Source organism: Caloenas nicobarica, chromosome Z (genome assembly GCF_036013445.1).
Source record: "Caloenas nicobarica isolate bCalNic1 chromosome Z, bCalNic1.hap1, whole genome shotgun sequence".
NCBI classification, from domain to species: Eukaryota; Metazoa; Chordata; class Aves; order Columbiformes; family Columbidae; genus Caloenas; species Caloenas nicobarica.
Window position 1 is genome coordinate 104,573,773 of NC_088284.1, and position 19,294 is coordinate 104,593,066.

At 58.4% G+C, this 19,294-nt stretch overlaps 3 protein-coding genes and 1 non-coding gene across 4 annotated transcripts; all 4 read left to right on the forward strand.

The window, feature by feature from the left end:
- Positions 1-444: 444 nt before the first annotated feature.
- Positions 445-3,348, forward strand: TMEM61 (transmembrane protein 61). The gene is made up of 2 exons (XM_065657679.1): positions 445-794; positions 3,063-3,348. The coding sequence occupies exons 1-2, from the start codon at positions 445-447 to the stop codon at positions 3,346-3,348; spliced, it is 636 nt and encodes a 211-aa protein (XP_065513751.1).
- A 1,599-nt stretch (positions 3,349-4,947) lies between these two features.
- Positions 4,948-8,387, forward strand: BSND (barttin CLCNK type accessory subunit beta). Its single transcript, XM_065657791.1, has 4 exons — positions 4,948-5,124; positions 6,186-6,265; positions 7,129-7,362; positions 8,102-8,387. The coding sequence occupies exons 1-4, from the start codon at positions 4,948-4,950 to the stop codon at positions 8,385-8,387; spliced, it is 777 nt and encodes a 258-aa protein (XP_065513863.1).
- Positions 8,388-10,828: 2,441 nt separating this feature from the next.
- On the forward strand, positions 10,829-10,899 carry TRNAG-CCC (transfer RNA glycine (anticodon CCC)). Its single transcript has one exon. It is a non-coding gene; the product is annotated as a tRNA-Gly (tRNA).
- A 1,455-nt stretch (positions 10,900-12,354) lies between these two features.
- PCSK9 (proprotein convertase subtilisin/kexin type 9) lies at positions 12,355-17,210 on the forward strand (the record flags this gene model as incomplete). The annotated part of the gene is made up of 12 exons (XM_065656985.1): positions 12,355-12,711; positions 12,806-12,994; positions 13,125-13,245; positions 13,449-13,582; positions 14,188-14,329; positions 14,434-14,630; positions 14,764-14,947; positions 15,252-15,422; positions 15,572-15,720; positions 15,832-15,997; positions 16,579-16,760; positions 17,043-17,210. Coding segments are annotated over 12 exons (2,160 nt in total), but the record flags the coding sequence as incomplete, so codon positions are not given.
- Between the last annotated feature and the right edge of the window lie 2,084 nt (positions 17,211-19,294).

Below are 19,294 nucleotides of genomic sequence, written 5' to 3' on the forward strand. Positions count from 1 at the left end.
CCATTTAGTGGGCCCATCTGATAAATAATGTCTTGAAATAATGTAATTCCACCTGCCCTAGGTCACACTGAGTCTGTGCTGGACTTCTGCTCCCTGCTGAGCTCCGGCTTGGCGCTCCCCGATCTCAGGGTGCAGTTTAAGTCCCTGCTGTAGGAAGCAAGCCCTGCCTGAGGAATGGAGACGAAAGCCATCAGATTATCTTAATTTACTGATGAACAGACAAAGTGATGAAGGCAGAGGTGGAAATGCCCTTTCTGATGGTCAATAACAAGTAGCTAAAGAGAGTGCAACCCCCAGCGAGGTCCCATTTCAGTAGTTTTCTCCTCTGGCAGGTCTTCCATGACCTCGTCCCATTCAAACCCAGTCCCGTTCTTCTCTTGCAGGACGTGGGTTCTCTCATGCCTCGCCTTGCTCTTCTCCCTGTCTAAAACCTCCTCCTGAATGATGGTGGCTGCCTCTTTCCGCTACGGTGTGACCATCACCGGGGCCGTGCTGCTGGTGACGGGGACACTGTGCTTTGCCTGGTGGAGTGACGGGGAGGTGGGCAGCCCGGCCGGTGGTGGGACTCCCCTCCTGCCGCCCCGGGAAGCCGAGGTGGTTCCCAGCTCCTCCTCCAGCGCCTTGCTCCGCTCAGCCAGCTTCTTCTGCTGCGGCATCGGCGGCATCCTCCTCCTCTTTGGGCTCCTCTGGTCTGTGAAAGCCAATGCCAGGGTGGTGTCCCGCCGCTACCAGTACCATTTCCCCAGGGACCTGCAGTACTTCACCGCAGAGCCTCCAGAGAAGTGGAACTGCAGGTGGGTGCCATGTCCCTTCACAGCGCTTGGGTAGGAAGAAGTCTTTTAGCAGAGCCCGTTGTGACAGGAAAAGAGGTGATGGTTTTAAACTAAAGGAGGGGAGATTCAGGCTGGACATGAGGAAGAAATTTTTTACATTGAGAGTGCTGAAACCCTGGCCCAGGTTGGCCAGAGAGGTGGTGGATGCCCCATCCCTGGAGACATCCCAGGCCAGGCTGGACGGGGCTCTGAGCAACCTGAGCTGGTGCAGATGTCCCTGCTCATGGCAGGGGTGGCACTGGATGAGCTGTGAAGGTACCTTCCAACACAAACTATTCTATAATTCTACGAGTTGAGGGTGCTCACTGGCTGCTCCCATGGCTGGCTCAGCCGCAGCCAGCTCTCCTTGCCTTGCGGGGCCATCACTGGCCAAGGCAGACATGTCCTTAGCAGAGCCACTGAGCAGAAGACCGCATTGGTTTTCTGGCAGAGTGCCTGGGTTTGGGGGTAGGGGGGCCATGCAGACCTCCAGCTGTTGAAAGCTTCCCTGGTGCCACAGGCTTGCGGTGCTCTGTAAGGACGATGGCGTTTGTGGCATCTTTAAGGGAAGCAAAATCTATGTTAAAAGGGACTTAAAAGAAAAAAAGAAGGAAAATAATCCTCAGATTGGCATTGAGAGGGGAGTCCAGGTGGAGGGTCTCTTTATGAAGCCTGTTTTAGGGTGTGGGAAGACCCCTTGAGCCCTTAGACACTACTGCTACTTGTTGGGTCTTCAGATTCTTCCTGTGTGGCCTGAGACTATTCCCACTTCTTGATTTAAAAGTTTTTTGATCAAAAGGGCTTTTTTTTTCCAGAGACTGCTGTGGAAGACGAGCCAGCCGGCCCTTCCCAGTGCTGTTTTATGGGGTCACAGCAAAGACCTTGGCTCCAGCATAAATCGGGCTCTGGGGAAAAGCAGCACTAAAAGAAACTCCTAAGAACATAAAACCGTAAAAATTCAGTTAGTGCGGGAGGCACGTTCCTGGTTCTCCAGGGGTTTCAGTGCCCATTTGAATATCTGGGGATGAGATCAGGGGCTGGTCTGGGTAGTCTGGGGCATTTCCTTCTCCCGCGGAGGGCTTTGCTGTGTCCCCTGTGGGGAATGTCCCCTCCCCGAGCATCCTGCTGGATGGGAAGGCATCACCTTCGCATTGCTGACACTGCAGCAGCTCCTCCAGCCCCAAATGTGCTGGCATTCACACAGCAAAGCATCCTGTGCTGGGAGACATCCCCCTCTCTGTAATTCCAGGGCAGCACCCCTTTGCAAGCCAAAGCTGTTTAGCAAAAATGAGAGCGCAGATGTTCTGGGCGGTAGGTCGGGGACTGAATGCTGCCAAGTTTGGGATGGAGACATCCCTGTGGAGCATCACAGTGTTCCCTTGAGACCAGCTGTGCCCCTCTGACACTCACAGCCTCCTCGAGCACGCTGTGCTGGGTTTTCAGATACAAAAGCAAGTGGAGGGGATATTGCTTTCAAAGCCTCTCCCTATTTGGTGCTGCACCATTTTGCAGGGTGCCGAGCAGGGCCATGCGTGGGGCAAAGGTTGGGCAGAGGTTTTCCCTGTACACAAATGGTGTTTGCTCAGCAAAGTGCTGCTGGAGGTGGCACCAGGCTTGGCTGGTGTGCGGAGGGCTCCATCGGGCACGAGGGTGGGGTGTGACCGCATTGAACCGGGACACCTGGCTCTCACCTATCTGCTCATGCCAAACCACTCACTCAGCTACCAGCAGCCACGGTGCTTCAGGGGTGACTCTGGGATTTGGCAGGTGATGAGGATGAAGATGCTCTCCTGCCCGCGGGCAGCAGCGTGGTGCAGAATGAAGGGGCAGAGGTCTCGGGAGCCAGCAGCTCTGCTGCTTTGCCATCAGCCACACCTGCAGTTGTATTACAGCTCTAAACACCAGAGGTTCTTGCCAGGCTGCTCATCCTCTTCTTGGGTGAGGGGTTAGTGAAGTCAGTGGGAACTGGGCAATGTCGCCTTGTCGCAAGGTCTGATGGATGGTGCCCATCATCCTACATGGTTCCCCACCCTCCCAGTGCTGGAAAGCAGACAACACAGTCTTCAAAATGTGCCCATGTGTCGTTCCCTGCACACACGTGTCCACTATGCTCGGGGATGCTCCAGCCAATGGGGTTGATAGGTGATGGGATGCTCTGGTTGACGGGGCACTGGGATGCTCCAGTTGTTGGGTGCTGGGATGCTCCAGTTGACGGGATGTGCTGCTGGGTTTCTTCTTCTTCCCTCGCAGCACCTGGGACTCCAGCGCCATCCCCACCTACGAAGAAGCCCTGACCTGCAGACCTGCCCAGGGTGCCCCAACCTACGTCCAGCCCCCAGGGAGGAAGGAGGAGCTCACGCCGCCCTTGTACCACTACCTGGAGGAGGACGAGAGCTGGCAGGGCGGCCGTCGGCGCAGCTGCTCTGACAGCGCCTTGTTCCGCCCCAGCCCGTCCTGGCTGGAGACCCAGCACCCTGGGGAGCTGCAGGCAACGCCTCCCCCCAGCTATGAGAACATCAGCGTCCGGGGTGTCTGAGCTGGCGGTGGCATGGGGCTGGGACTCTGCAGGTGGCTGTCTGGTCCCTCAGCTTTAAACTGAGCCCCCTCCTTTGCTGGGGTGAGAGGACGGTGGGTGAGAGGGGGAAGGAGGAGGGGGTCCATCTCTCTTTCCCAGCGATCACTCCGGGGCTGTCGGGATTGCGGGTCCTGTGGTCGATGTGTTCGGAGTGTCAGGGGTAACTGGCATGTTTGAAAGCCTTCGTATTTTTAATAAAACCACTGCTTGTTGCAGATGCTTTGCATTCCCTGCTCTGACCCACCCTGGGAAGCTCAGATCAAGCCAGGGGGCTGCCCACTCAAAGCAAGAGCTGTATAACAAAAACAGCAGCAAAGAATGAGGAATTGGGCCAGAGAAAAACCAGCTCTGTGCCAGCCTTTTTGCTCCTCTTCCTCTTCAATGCCCTTTCCAGTCACATCTCCATCCCTTCCACCTTGCTTTCCCCGCATACCGACATCCCATGCCTCACTTCGTTTGGTTTAGAGATGCTCAGCGACTTGTGCGTGTGCTCAGGGCACCCAAGCGCACTTGACTTTTCAGGCAGCATCCTATAAAAAGACACCCTGAGTGGCACAGCCACCTCCCTGCCCACCACCAAGGTTTGCAGCCTTGCCCAGGGGAAAGGCTGACAGCATCGGGGGCTGCTGCCGGTTGCTCCATCCCATTGAAATAAGGGGCTGCGCTGGGCCCCCTGCAGACCTGTGGGGCTGCAGAGTGGCTGCAGAGCCACAGCCAGATGTAACATACTGTTTACAATAGAATCAATAATTTTTCATAAGTCAGGTATTTGTGCTTCCACGTGGGCAGGCAAGCAAGGGAACAGAATTAAGGCTAATTAAAGCCGCTGCTCTCTGGCTATCAGACCTGTGGTGGGAAGGGGACACCTTTTGACAGCCCAGCTCCATCTTACCAAACACAGGGCACATGGATGCTCTGTCCTTCCTCCACCTGGGTGGACCAACCTTGCTCCATCCTTCCCCACCTTTAGCCCCACTTTGTAGCCCAGTTGCAGCCCCACTGATGAGTCTCCAGGACCCAGCTGGGGTGAGGTGGGGGCTATTCCCAACCCACCAGCCTCCAAAAAGACTCCGGAGCGCTCACTCCTCCCCTGCTGCACCTTGACATCCCCCTCATATGGGGCTCTGCAGCTCTGATTTATGGCTGAGTCCAGCTCCAGCCCCCAGCCAGGGCTGGGACAGCCCTGTAGGGACCAGCCGCTCCCTGGGTCCCTGTCTCGGCCACCATGTCCCCCTCTTCCTCCCCATCCCAGACATGGGGTCCGGCCGCTGGTGCCTGCAGGGAAGGTTACGCGGACACGTGCCGGGCGGCTTCAGTGGAGTGTGAACGGCGGGTGAGTGTTTGCATTCATTACAAACCCGTTAAAAACTGGCTGGCTCAGCCCTGGGCAGGACCAGGCTCAACTTGCAGCTGATCCTCAGCCTCTGGCAGCCTCCAGAGACAGAAACCACTCCTTGCTGTACCCCGGGGTGTGCTCAGCAGGCAGCAGCTGCAGGGAAACGGGCTTCACAGGCTTCCCCAGCATCTCTCCTCCTCCCCTGTCTCTACCACCTGGCACCCATGGCCGAGGAGAAGAGCTTTCGCTATGGGTTCATCATGCTGGGTTTCTTCCTGGTGATGACGGGGATGTTCATAATGAGTGTGGAAAAGCCCCAGATCTACATCACCTTCTGCACCCTGGGTGTCCTGCTTGTGGCTGTTGGCATCACCTGGAGCATGTGCCAGTGCTACCCTAAGGTAGGGTCCGTTCCATTGCCTCGGGAGGCTGGTTTTGGGGGGTTTTGGCTGCTGCGGACATGTAGCCATGGGCTGTGCCTCAGTTTCCCCGTCCGTGGGGTGGGGTGGTGGCAGATCCCACGGGAAAGCCGGCTGGGGCGATCCAGAGGGGGACGTGTTGGTTTGTGAGGCTCATGCTCTGCTACACCTCCCCAATGACAGCTGCGGGATGTGGCCCCACTCCTTTGCCCCCCTGCACCCCTCCCTGAGACTGGGTCTCTGCTCTCAAGCAAGCGGTGGGGAATAAGCCCAAGAAAATCAGCCTGTGTTCTTCTCTCCCATGCAAATCCCCTCCCAAACCAGCCCCTTCCTTGCACCTGTGGGAGTCGGGGGCTCAGCAGGCTCCCAGGACTTCAGAAGGAGGGGCTGTTGTGGCCTTGGAGGTTTTGGAGGGGCCCGGCGCCCCCAAGCACAGCCCTGACCTGCCCGTCTCCTTGGCAGAGGGCACAGCAGGGCGGCCACACGTCCCTGCCCTGGGACACTGAGCTGGCAGAAAGGGCTCTTTTCCAAGGAGCGGTCGGCTGTGAGGCTGATCTCGGTCCCGCAGGACAGCCCGTCGACAGCTTGACTGCACCCCAAAATGTGGGGTGGTGCATGGGACCCCAGGACCAGCTGGGACCTCGGGGACTGGGGTGAAGCTGATCCCAGCTCCCCACAAAGCTGAGCTCAGCCCAGCAAGGGGGAGATGTGGCTTTGTCCCTGTGCTCAGGGCTCAAGGACGGGGCACCCTTGGGGTTGTCCCTGGCCACGGACCTGCACCATGGGCCCTGGGACCTCCCCTGGGCTCGTGGACACACATGACCCACCTGGGGACAAGGTGCTGAGAGTGAGGCAGTGCTGGGTTCATTCAAACTCTTATTGATTTTCCCCAAAAAAAACATTTCCAAGCAAGACATCCAAATCTGCTAGGAAAAGCCCAAACACTCAACTGCAGAGACACCCTGGACTTTTTACCGCTAACAGGTGAGGGTCTCCATGATGCCCAGTGCATCCCCTGGGCTCTGCATTTGTTTTCCCCACAGATAACATTTGTCCCTGTGGACCTCGAGGCCGAGCGGTTCCTGGACCACAAACCCCTCATGCTGACGGAGAAGGACACCCGGTAGGTCTCAGCACCCAACCCTGGTGCCGTGAGCTGCTGTTTGCCTTTTGGCAGGTGTTTCATCTGTACACACAGTTATCTGCCTGTCCCCGGGGACAAGGGCAGTGTCTGAGCACACTGGCACCAGGGACAAATACACCTATTGCAGCGAAAAACAACAAGCAGGGCCTGGGGCTGGTGGGGTGGGGAGGACAAGGGCTGGCTGAGCCCCCCAGGGCTGGAGCGATGCTGGAGGGTGCAGAGCATCCAACTGCATCCCTGCAGGAATCCCCCTGCAAGGGCAGAAGGGCAATGAAGGTGAAGGGTCTGGAGCACAAGGCTGATGAGGAGCGGCTGAGGGAACTGGGGGGTTTATCCTGGAGAAAAGGAGGCTGAGGGGAGAGCTTATCGCTGTCTGCAACTGCCTGAAAGCAGGTTGTAGCATGCAGGGTGTTGGTCTCTTCTGCCAAGTAGCAAGTGATAGGACAAGAGGAAATGGCCTCAAGTTGTGCCAGGGGAGGTTTAGATTGGATATTAGGAAAAAATTCTTCACGGAAAGGGTTGTGAGGCATTGGAACAGGCTGCCCAGGGCAGTGGTGGAGTCACCATCCCTGGAGGGGTTTAAAAGGTGTGTAGATATGGCTCTTAGTGACGTGGTTTAGTGACAATGTTAGGTTATGGTTGGACTCGACGGTCTTGAGGGTCTTTTCCAACCAAAATGATTCTATGATCCTAAGAACCCACTGGCTCTGCTGCCGGCGAGGGCAGTGGTGTGGCCTCAGTGGCCTCTACAGCACCTGATGGGGTGTGTGTGTCCCCAAGCATGTCCTGGCTCCGCAGGGGTCCAGGTCCTGCTCAGCATCCCGTTCCTCCTTCACCCACAGCTTGATTGTACCCTGCCCCAACCAAGAGGCCACCAGCAGCTACGAGAAGAGCCTGCCATCCTACGAGCAGATCCAGCAGCAGGCGATGGGCTCGGCCCCCACAGCCCAGCCCAGACCCCGCAGCTGCTCCCAGCCCGTGGTGCACGCCAGAGCAGAGGTCCATCGGGAGCTGGGGGGAGCTGAGGATCCCCCTCCAGAGACGGCTCCTCTGCTGGAAACAGTGGCAGGCAGCTGGTATGTGAGGTCTGCAGGGTTGGGGTGGCACTGGGGGCACGTGGGGTGAAATTGGAGCAGTCAGACCCCCAGCAAGGGGGAGGGAGAGGAGGCAGAGGCGTCTTTGCTGCTCACACAGCACTGACCCCCAGACCTGGAGCCCGGACGGTGTCTCAGCCCACGGGGTCGCTCAGGACCAAAATATTTACCAGGGTGAAATCAGGAGGAAATCTGAACTGCCTTTGGTCGTGATTTGCATTTTGCTTTTATTTCATTTTACAAACACGAACAATGTCCCTCACCAGAATAAATCCCAAGTTCCTGGTCAGACTTGGGTAGAAATGAGACGCTCAGTACGTGTCCCTCAAACCAGATGCCACATGTTATGGCCACACGTTATGACCACACATTGGTCCAGGAGATCCCAAAAGCGCTTTGCAGGTGATGGGGGTCACTGGTGCAGCCTCGGGGTGTAAGCACCCACACACCTCCCCTGCCAAAATGCAGCTCCAGCTGGGACAAGGCGCTTTGCTTTCTCCCCAGGATGTGGGCACAGCGTGCGAGGGCAGCAGCTACTTTGTCCCATGGGCAGGAGAGGGACCAGCAGACAGGTTGTCCCCATAGAGGCAGGCAGTGGGGGTTGAGACAGGGCACTCCTGGGGTGGCCAACCCATCCAGCAAGGGGACCGGTGGCTCTGGGACACTGGCTGAGCGACGCGGAGCTCTGCCCGCTGCCCCTCAGCCCTCCCTGTTCCCGCAGCCCCCCCCGGCCGGCCATGGGGGCCGCACCGCTGGCGTCGCTCCTGGAGGACATGGACACGCCATCGCTGGAGGGCTCCCTGCCCAGCAGCCCCGTGCCACAGGGTCATCCCCCACCATATGCCACCCACTCCGGCTGCACCCCAACCAGCTGTCCAGCCAGGGGAGAGCACTCCAGCACCCCCCACAAAGGCACCAGGGAGGAGGATGACCTGTATTATGGGCTCCAAGAGGGGCCGGACACTGTCCTTGAGGACAGTGACCGCCTTTTTGAGCCTGAAAACTGATTTCCTGGAGAGGAGAGCCGCTTGGTGTGGACCCATCTCGTGGAGGGGACACAAACATCACAGCCTGGAAGGGAAAGGCTGGGGCTGCTCCCCAAAAGCCCTTGCAGTGTGGAGGAGCCCCCAGACTCCTGCCCTTCCCTTGTCCCCTCCTGCACCCCTCGCACCGCCCCCCCCAACCTGCACCAGAGGCTGCCGTCCCAAAAACCCAAGAGGAACATCATCATCTCCCATCATCTGCAGTAGAGGGGACAAGGACGCTCTCACTGGAGCCCTTTGGGTGGGTGCAGATGAGCATGAATGCTGGGCTGGGCAGGATCTGGGCTAAATAATGTGCTTAGGAAGGGGAGAGATTAGCTTGGCTGCTTGAAACAGGATCAGTGTTTAGGTAGGTAAAGATGTATTCACCCCAGGTAGGCTTTATGAGGAAAGTATGTCCCCAAGGACTTTTTCTCACTTATCAAAGCTCCTTTGGAATTAAAATTAGATCCTGAGACTCCTGCAGCAGCCAGCCTTGATGTTTTTGCCCTGGAAAAGCTCTCCAGGTTGGGAGGGGGGTGATAAGGGGGAGAGGCCATGCAGACCCCATCTCTCCTGCATGAGGAGCAGCTTCTAGCGCTGATGGGTGCAGGGGAATGGCTGTGGCTTCCTGAGGGCTTGCCAGGCTTGGCGTGGGGCAAGGAAGCCCAGCTGGCACTGAGGACGATGAGCACGTTGCAGCTTTCAGGCCACTCAAGGTGGTGGCTTTGGGCAACCCTCTCTCCGCTGGGTGGGTGTCATCAGCTGTGGCACTGCGGGTGGCTTTGCATGCCAGCAACTGCTGTCCCCAAACTCCCTCAGAACAATAAGTGTTTGTTTCAAGTCACAGGGACGGAGCTAAGGCTGGTTTGTCACCACGACAGGGGCAGCACAGTGGCTTTCGAGCAGCCTGTTTGCAACACGCAGAGACGGCAGCGCTGGCAGGAGCTGTGACCTCTGCCTGCCCTTCGGCTGCTCGGTGCTGTGGGCTCTGCATGGCTGAGCCTCCCTGGGAAAGCTGAGTTTGGCTCAAAGCATCAGCAGATCCAGCAGTATGGGGATGCTGGAAGTCCCTCACCTTGTTTTGGGAAAGCTGGGCTGGATGCTGCGTGTGCCTGGCATGGCCCGAGGAGGCTTGGGAGCACATATCTGCTGGCAGAGAGGCTCTCCAGCAAATTTATGCAGTTTGACAAGCCCCAAAGTGGGGGGAAAGCTGTCTGTCCTCCAGCACCTGAGGGGGACGGAGCATGGGAGCCCTGGAAACGATGCTCCTCACACCTAGTGAGCGCTTTGCCTGTGCAGTCCAGGGTGGTGCAAGAAATGGCTCTACCGGGGGGCTCTGTGCCCCAGTGACATCCATCCTGGTGTTACTGCAGCCCTTGCGCACCTTCATGTCACCGCAGCAAGGGGACAAGGGCAGCGCCCTGCGCACTTGGGGTGTTTATGGCCAACTATGCCCTCAGGCGGGTGGGGAGCAAAGACACCCGTGTTTGCTAAATATTGCTGGCAGGGTTGTGAGCGGCTGTCCCAGAGGAAGCGTCATTCAGCAGTTTACACTTGCTCTATTCCTGCCCCTCCTTCCCGACGAGGGGGAGCAGGGTGGCTGCGGGGAAACCGCTGGGGTGGGGCTGGGTCCTGGACGGTGTCTGGGGCAGGACCTGGCCCTGTGTCGCTGGCTGGTATTGAGTGTAGGAACCCTGTAGAGACCTGAAAGCTTTTGCCCATCTCACGTCCTGGGACTCACTACCACTTTTGGCAAAAGAAACTTAATTTCATAGAATCACAGAATGTCAGGGATCGGAAGGGACCTCGAAAGCTCATCCAGTCCAATCTCCCTGCCAGAGCAGGAACACCCAGATGAGGTTACACAGGAAGGTGTCCAGGCGGGTTGGAATGTCTCCGGAGAAGAAGACTCCACAACCTACCTGGGCAGCCTGGTCCAGTGTCTGTCACCCTCACTGTGTAGAAGTTTCTTCTCAAATTTAAACGGAACCTCCTGTGTCCCAGTTTATACCCATTGCCCCTTGTCTTATTTTCCAAAGTATTTTCTTTGGGCAAGGAAGACGGGTGAGATAGGGGGGCTGGAGCCTCCTCCCCCTCCAGGAACCCATTGTGCAGCTGGACTCGAGTCCCCACACCCCTCAGCGACACGTCCTTGCGCAGAGGCTGCCGCGACCAGAGGGTTCAGCTCCCCCCGCGCCGAAACGCGGTTAAACATTGCGAGAAACGGGACATTCCTGCATCGCATTAAACCCCGCAGAGCCCCGGACCCCGCCCGCCCGCCCGGCTCCCGCGGGAACCCCGTGTCCGCGGGACACGCCGGTCACGGTCACCCGCGAACGGGACTGTCCCCTCCACGGGGGGAGGAGGCGCGGCTGCCCGCGCTGCCCACGCGGGAAGGGGTCGCGGCGCGCGGCCGCGGCAGCGCACCAGTGGTGTAGTGGTATCATGCAAGATTCCCATTCTTGCGACCCGGGTTCGATTCCCGGCTGGTGCAAAAACAACCTCTCTGCAGTGATGAACAGTCCATTCGCTGCTTGAAAAATCGGGGGTAAAGAAGCCATCTTTCATCCTTCTTGCCTCTGCCACAGAGGGGTGTGCGGGAGGTTCCCCGGTCCGGCGTCACCCTGCCCTCTGCCAGCACCGCTCCGGGGCTCCCCAGCTCCCCTGGGGCTGGAGGCCAGCAGGGGATTTAGGTCCCCTCTCCCCCTTGTCTTCTCTGTTGCCTTTTTTGCTCTCTCCTTACCCCACCCACTAAACAGGACCCCCTCCCTCTACACAGATACAGCCGGAGGGTACCACTCCTCTCAGCAGCAGCAGGAATTGCTGCTGCAAGCTCGCCTGTGTGACAAGATGGGAATCAGATCTCTTCTCTACAAGATGCAAGTTTTTGGCTATTTCTGAATATTTTTTAAATGCAAAAAATAACCTTTCTGCAGATATCCACTTCTTCCAGAGAGCTCTGGGTCTGGGTGTCTCTCACATTCCTTGCGCAGGCGTTGGGGTTGGGTATTCGGGCCAAGACCTCCCTGTGTTGCTCAGCACATGTGGGTGCACGTGGGGCTTTGCCTTCGCCACCCCCTTCTCTGTGGGCTCCCCCCATCCTTCCCTCGGACCCCAGGAAAAAAGGAAGGAAATGAGTCTGTAGGGAGAGGGAGACTTTCCCCCCAAAAATGGGGTCCCCCAGTGCTTTGCCTGCCTTGAAGGTGTCCTGGAGCATCAGCTGCGTGTTGCAGGACCTAGCAGCACCTGATTAAACCGAGCCAAAAACCAGGAGAGAGACTTATCCCCCTGAGGAGCCTGCTGGACACCAGACCCTGGCAATGTCAGCTCGCTGTGGCAGAGAGCAGGTGGGAAGTGGGGTCTGGCATCCCCCCACTTACCCAAACCAGGGTGCAGGCACCCACTCGAGGTCTCATTAAAAATGGAACATATACATATCCATAAAACTTATACATCCATGTAAAACATAGAAGCTCTGAGGAGCCTATAAATAGCCAGTAAAAAAAAAAAAATCGCTATTTCCTTCAGTAGCAGGGAGCAGGGAAGGTCACTGGGGATATTGGGACAGCGTGGGAGCCTGGCGCTGTGGAGGGGCAGCAGTGGAAAGCAGCAGCGAAAGCACCAACTGTATCCCAGAAAAAATAATATTTGCGATGTGTGACGACTCTGTAAAAAATGCCTAAACAGGATTAGAGGCTTTCATGGAAATTTATCTCTGAAGTAAGCCAGTAAGAGGCACATAAAAGCTTTCAGCCCTTTCTGAAAATAGTCCTTGAGCGTCTGCGTTTTGCTTGCCAGAGCTCCCACGGATGCACGGGGACTCTGGGGGGAATTCCCAGCTGGCTGGTGAGCAGCGGCTGCTGCGGGCAGCGCTCCCAGCTCCGCCGCTCCCCCCGCGCCCCCACGCCGTGCGCTCCCCCGCGCCCCCCGCTCCCCTCCCCGTTAATGGTTAACGCGCCCGGTCGGGCCGACGGGGCCGGCGGCGGTGGCGCCATCCCCGCCCCGCCGCGCCGGGCAGAGCCGCAACCGCGGGTCCGCTCCGGCTCTTCGGCTTCTCCGCGGGTGCGCGGCGGTTCCTCCGCGGCCGGGGCTGCGCTGTGCTGAGGGCGCTCGGCGGCTGCCGGCAGCTCCGCGCTGCCCGTCGGGGCTCGGGGCCGCCATGGCCCCGCGGGTGCTGGCGCTGGTGCTGGCGCTGGTGCTGGCGCTGGTGGCGGCGGCGGCGGCGGAGCTGGGGGCGGCCGAGGAGGAGGCAGCCGCCGTCGGGGCCGCCCCGTCGGGACCCGCCGCCTTGCACCGTGCCGCCAAGGTGAGGAGCGCGGGGTGGGTTTGGAGCAGGGGGGGGCGGCCAGGACAGCCACGCGTGTGTGCGTCCCCCAAACCCGGCGCTTGTGTCCCCGCAGGTGTCGTGGCGGCTGCCCGGGCGCTACGTGGTGGTGCTGCGGGCGGGCAGCGGCGAGGCCAAGGTGCGACGGACGGCGCGGCGGCTGCAGGCCCGGGCGGCTCGGCGTGGGTACCTGAGCGAGCTGCTGCACGTCTTCCACCTGCTGCCCGCCTTCTTGGTGAAGATGAGCAGTGACGTCCTGGACATGGTTTGTGGGGCAGAGGACGGGTCCCGGGGTGGTGGGTCGCAGAGAGGACAACAGGAGGGGTGGTGCCGGTTTCCCCCCAGGCTCGGGGGGAACAGGAGCTTTGCCACTGCACTGTGTCTCCTCCCTGCAGGCGCTGAAGCTGCCGCACGTGGAGTATGTCGAGGAGGACGCCTACGTCTTTGCCCAGAGCGTCCCCTGGAACCTGGGCAGGATCGTGCCGCTGCAGCCCTCGGGTGCCTACAGCCCTCCCAGTAAGCGCCAGGGTGTGTGGGGAGATCTACGGGTGTGTGGGGAATGGTCGATGACCCCATCCCCTCTCTTAATCTCAAGGGGATGGGGGATATCCCCCTGCCCCATGGTGCTGTGGCTGTGAAGCTGCATTTTGGGAGCATCCCAGGTGCCTGAGGTGACTGTGGCTGTGGTCGCTTTCCCCCCCTTTCTGGGTCTCTGGTAGATAAAGGCGATCTGGTGGACATTTACCTGCTGGACACCAGTGTGCAGAGCACCCATCGGGAGATCAAGGGCAAGGTGCTTGTGACCGACTTTGAGAATGTCCCTGAGGAGGACAGCACCCGCTTCCACAAGCAGGTGAGCCCCAGGGTGCTGCATGCTGTAGCCTGGTTAGAGCATCCCCCTGCACCCACAAAACCCTTGTCAGGCTTGCGGGGCTTCTCAGGACAAGAGGTTCACTTGGCTTGTGGCAAGATGCTGGGCAGGGCATGCAGCAGTGGGAACTGGGGGATGCTGGGACCCTCAATGTGGTCTATTTGGGGTTGTGGCTGAGCCGAGCAGGGCTCCTTTCCCAGGAAAGCAGGCTGGGGGGGGGCATGGTTGCATCTCGAGGTGTTGTTGCAAGAGGGAATCGAGGTCCACCCCACACTTGGGGCTGGGAAACCTTCCTGCACCCTGCGGTGTGTGCTAGTGCTGCCTGCATCGCTGCGTGCACAGGGGACCCTGGTGCGAGCACAGCCCCTGGGAAGGCTGGCTGCATCCTCCATCCTTTCTGCCAGCTTTTCTCCTTCTGCACAGGATGATTTTTTTCTTTTCCCCCCATCCTGAAATATTTTTAAGGATTTATTCTGCAGCAGGATTTAGCTGGTGCCAAGCACAAGGGATGGGGTGGGATGTAGAGGATGCTGCAAACGTGCTTGGATGCAATGAGCCCAGGTGTAAAACCATGGTACCTGTGCCAGGCCAGCAAGTGCGACAGCCACGGGACCCACGTGGCTGGGGTGCTGAGCGGGCGCGATGCTGGTGTGGCCACTCGTGCCAACATCCACAGCCTCCGTGTGCTGAACTGCCAGGGCAAAGGCACCATCAGTGGGACCCTCATCGGTGAGTCACCCCGTGCCCTGGGGAGCAGCGCACTCCCTCCTGGAGCCCCCTGCCTCGTCCCCCTCCTGTGAGAGTGTCCCGTCCCTTGTCTCATCCCCCCTCAGGCCTGGAGTTTATCAAGGCGACGCTGGAGGCTCAGCCTCACGCACCGCTTGTGGTGCTGCTGCCCTTCGCCGGCGCCTACAGCCGCGTGCTGAACGCCGGCTGCTGGCAGATGGCGCGGATGGGGGTGGTGATGGTCGCGGCTGCCGGTAACTATAAGGACGATGCCTGCCTCTACTCACCAGCGTCTGAATCGGAGGTACGGGCTGGGGGAGTCCCCGAGGCGTGGGGACATGTGGGGACACGCTACCACCTCTCCAGGCTCATCTGTTCCAGTGCGAAGTGGGCTGGGGCTGCGCATCCCATCCCGCCCGTGGTCACTGCCCTGGCAGGTCATCACGGTTGGTGCCACCAACAGCGAGGACCAGCCCGCTTCCATCGGCACCCTGGGCACCAACTTTGGCCGCTGCGTGGACCTATTCGCCCCGGGGGACGACATCGTCGGTGCCTCCAGCGACTGCAGCACGTGCTTCATGGCGCAGAGCGGGACGTCACAGGCGGCCGCGCATGTGGCAGGCGAGCTGGGCTGCGGGGTGGCGGGCAGGGCTGTCCATCTGCCTGCTGGTGTTGGGCATCTGTCCCTGCAGGCACAGGACGTCAGGGCTGCCTGTGCTGGGGACATTTTTGAGTGCCACGGTGCCATGGTTTTGGCACGTTTGGGTGCTGCAGCCCGCACAGAGCTCTCGCATCCCGTGTGTGTTGATGATGGGATGCAGCGATTCCTCTCGCATCTCTCTGGAGTTGTGTTGCTCAGGGGGGTTATGTGTAGGTGGCTGTGCAGCCCCCAGGTCTCACCGCAGCCCCTCTGGGCTCTCCGCAGGCATCGCCGCCATGCTGCTCAGCGCCAAGCCCCAGCTGAGCCTTGCCGAGCTCCGGCAGCGCCTCCTGCACTTTGCCACCAAGAATGTCATGGACATGGCGTGGTTCCCCGAGGAGCAGCAGCTCCAGACACCCAACAGTGTGGCCGGGCTGCCTCCCCGGCTGGGCGCAGGTAAAGACCTCGGCTGCATGCTCAGCAGAGCTCTGCCCGTACTGGGGAGAGAAGTGCCTGGGTGAAAGCACGGTGCATTGGCAGGGCATGTCCCAGTGCACGGGTTCTGGGTGCCCACCGTGCCGCTGACGCCATCTGCCCCGTTGCAGATGAGCAGCTGTACTGCCGTTCAGTGTGGTCGGCGCGCTCGGGGCTCACCCGGCACGCCACGGCCGTGGCTCGCTGTGCCGGCGCCGAGGAGATGCTCAGTTGCTCCAGCTTCTCCCGCAGCGGCCGGCGGCTGGGGGAGCACATGGAGGTGAGCAGGGTGTGCAGAGCCTCAAGCGCTGCCCCTGGGGTGGCCGCTGGCCTCACAGGGGTGTCCCCATGCCCCGAGCACCCCCGTGACACTGTGCTGCCCCGGCTGCAGGACAAGGATGGGCAGAAGCAGTGCGTGGCCCACAACGCTTTCCAGGGCCAGCATGTCTATGCCATCGCCAGGTGCTGCACATGGCCCAGGGCTCAGTGCCGGATCAGCACCAGCTCTGCGGCGGCCGAGGGGGTCGGCTGCTCCTCGTGGGACCATGTGCTGACCGGTAACGCCCGACACAGGGGGTTAGAGAGCCTTGAGCCAGCATCCTGATGGCCAAGGGTCTTTTTACCAGAAAAGCTCTGGGAGGTGTGGGTAAAAGTGTGGGTGTGAGTGCTGAGCTAGCAGGGAATCATAGAATCATAGAATAGTCTAGTTTGGAAGGCACCTTCCCAGCTCATCCAGCGCCCCCCCTGCCATGAGCAGGGACATCTGCCCCAGCTCAGGTTGCTCAGAGCCCCGTCCAGCCTGGCCTGGGATGTCTCCAGGGATGGGGCATCCACCACCTCCCAGGGCAACCTGGGCCACTGTTTTAACACCCTCAGTGTAAAAAATTTCTTCCTCATGTCCAGCCTGAATCTCTTTTCCTTTAGTTTAAAACTATCACCCCTTGTCCTATCACGACAGGCTCTGCTAAAAAGTCTGTCCCCATCTCATAGGCCCCTTTTAAGTACTGAAGGGGGACACGTGCTGCGTGTGCAGAGGCAGGGAGGGCTCAGGGCTCAGCAGGAACATCCCTTAGTGCCTGTGTCTGCCCTGGGATGCTGCCACAGCTGCCCCACGCCGACAGCCCCTCTCCCCTTGCAGGGTGCAGTTTTCACTCCCCCGCCGCAGCGCTGGGTGATGGTGGCAGACCCGTCCCAGGGCCAGGGAGTGCGCCCAGCCGCTGTGCTGTCAGGACAGAGGTGGTGGCACACGCCTTGTGCTGCCCCGCTGCCAGTCTCGAGTGCCAGGTGAAGGAGCACGTGTCCCCGGGCGCTGCGGAGAAGGTAGGGACAGTGCACGCTCCTGTGCCATGGTGCTGTCCTCGCCTCCGCTCATCCCTCTGCCACCTTGATTCGATGTCAGGTTGGCTTCGACATCTCATTGTGACTGTAGCTCCAACCCCAGCCTTCGGTGATGTCCCCAGTCACCTACCTGTATTGGGACATTCCCCTCGGCTGGGGTCCAGCCAGTGCGACACCAGCCACATCACCCTGAGCCCTGGGGACCACTGGGGACAGGCAGAGCCTTTGCTGGCCCATGGAGTGTGGCCTCTTCTCTCCCATTAGGTGACAGTGGCCTGTGACGATGGCTGGACACTGACGGGCTGTAACGCCCGTGCCCAGAGCCCCGGCGCCATGGGAACCTACGCCGTGGACAACACCTGCGTGGCAGCCGGTGTCCCGGGCAGCAGCGTGGCCGCGGCCATTGCCGTTTGCTGCCGGAGCCGGCCCTAGGGACGGGCTGAGCCGGAGCCACAGCCGCTCTGGTCCAGCGTGGTAGGGACGGGAGCCTGGCTGGCTGTGTCACCAGCTCGGTGCCTTCCCGGGGCCGAGCTGGCGCTCCTAGCACGGTCCACACTCCGACATGCTCCACGCTTGGGCTGCTGCCGTGGTTGGTACAAGCTCCTCGCCCTCTTGCATCCCAGGGGGCCAAGCCCAAGGGTGGCTCTGCAAGAGCTTCCCGAAGTCCTGCCCCATCACTGGAGCCATCCCAGCATCCTTTCCCCACCACACACCGGGCCTTTCTATAGACACCCTGACTGTATGAGCCGTCTCAAGGCTCTTTGTTCTTGTTGTCACTCAGCACACAACAAAACCACCACCTTTAGAAAAAATGCAACAAAACCAATTGTGGTGAGTGTTGCTCCTTTCTTTTCTGGTAGTTGCTCGTTAGATGTCAGCGAACGCTGCTTAGCAGCTGGAAATCATGGTTTAGCCATTTTTGGGCAGTTTTATAACTGCTTACTCATGTACTTAGGAGACTTTACTTTTTAGTCAAGTGTAAGGGCTCTAGTTTAAACAGTCTGCTTGTTTAATTAGATTTTAATCTGCATTACTACAGAGTCAGCTACTGCTTTGTTAGTGTTTTTTTGTTGTTGTTAAGTGAAAGCTAATGATCTGCTGGTGGTATGCCTTTCTTTAACAGGGCTTCCCAAGACACATAGAACTGGCTGTAACTCTTTTCGGAAAAAAAAAAAAAAAAAGAAAAAGCTTTCATGGTATCTTGGTTTTTACATTTGTACCTTAAGTATTTATTTGGAATTTTATAAATAAACATTTTATAAATGTCTTTTTAAAATAAAATTCATGACCAGTGCTCAATAGATATGATCCTTCGTCTGGCTTCATGTACATCCCTGGGGGAAACAGTGTGGAAGGGGGAGCTGGTACCCGCCTGGCAGGGTTGCTGCTCCCCTAAACGAGCTCTCCTTCATTAGCGGGTCTGCACGGTCGCTCCTTCTGCTTCCAGGTGTCCCTGGACCATCACTGGCCCCCTGAAGACACCTGACCTCTGGGACAGGCGCAGGGACCAGGGGCTGAGTCCTGTTGTCCCACACACACATAACAAAAGCTGTTTGTTTTTAAAACAGTGGCGTAGGTCAAGAGCATCCAGTTACGGAAACAAACCGTCATCCAGCTCAGGGAACGTGCCCCTGTGCTTGTTGCTGCTGTTGCCGGTAACACTGGGCTTCACTCCATAAACACTGAAGCACCAGAGAGAAAATAAAGTGTAAGCACTCAGAGATGCACAGCAGCAGAGAAAGAAGTACCTGAAGCCACCAAAGCTGGGTCTCACTTTATTTTTTTTGGTGATTAGCGGCCTCCTGGCACTACAATATATAATTTTTTGTTGTGTTACCTGCGGACAGATTAAAAAAATTAAGCTTGGTGCCACAAGCACCAGGCTAAACTGTCAAACTTTGGCTATTCTGGGTCAGGTGTTTTTCCCCAGCAAAAAGCCCCTCACAGATTTGTTACTCCGGCTTCAACTGGCAAGAGAAGACCAACACACAGTAGGAAGCACCACTTTGAAACGTTTAAATTATCACCTAAAGATGGCAAAAAGCCAACTCTAACCTAAACACGTAATTACATAACATGTATGTAATTACCGCCCATTTTTTTATCGGCTATAGTCTGAATTTTCCACAAAAGGGATGTTGGCCCAAGAGCTCCCAAACAGCCTGGACACAACTGGCGCTTTTTCAGCTGATGTACAAGGTTGTAACCCCCCGATATTTCACCTCCACTGACTGCCCTGCGACAGGGGAAGGTCCTGCTGCCCACTCGCCCGCCGGCTCCCAGCAGAAGGTGTGAGCACGTTCCACACACGATAAGCCAGATCCAGCTTTCATGGCTTAGTTCAAGCCTGCATAGACCTGGTGGAAGGAGACAATATTAAAAGATTAGCCCTGGCTTAGTATCTCGTAGGTGAGTGGGCTGCCTGTCCAGCCTTCTGCACCTCACACCAGCAGTTTCGAGATAAGGGGATCAACAGGACAACAGCAGAGCAGCATATGCGCAATCTAAAGATTACA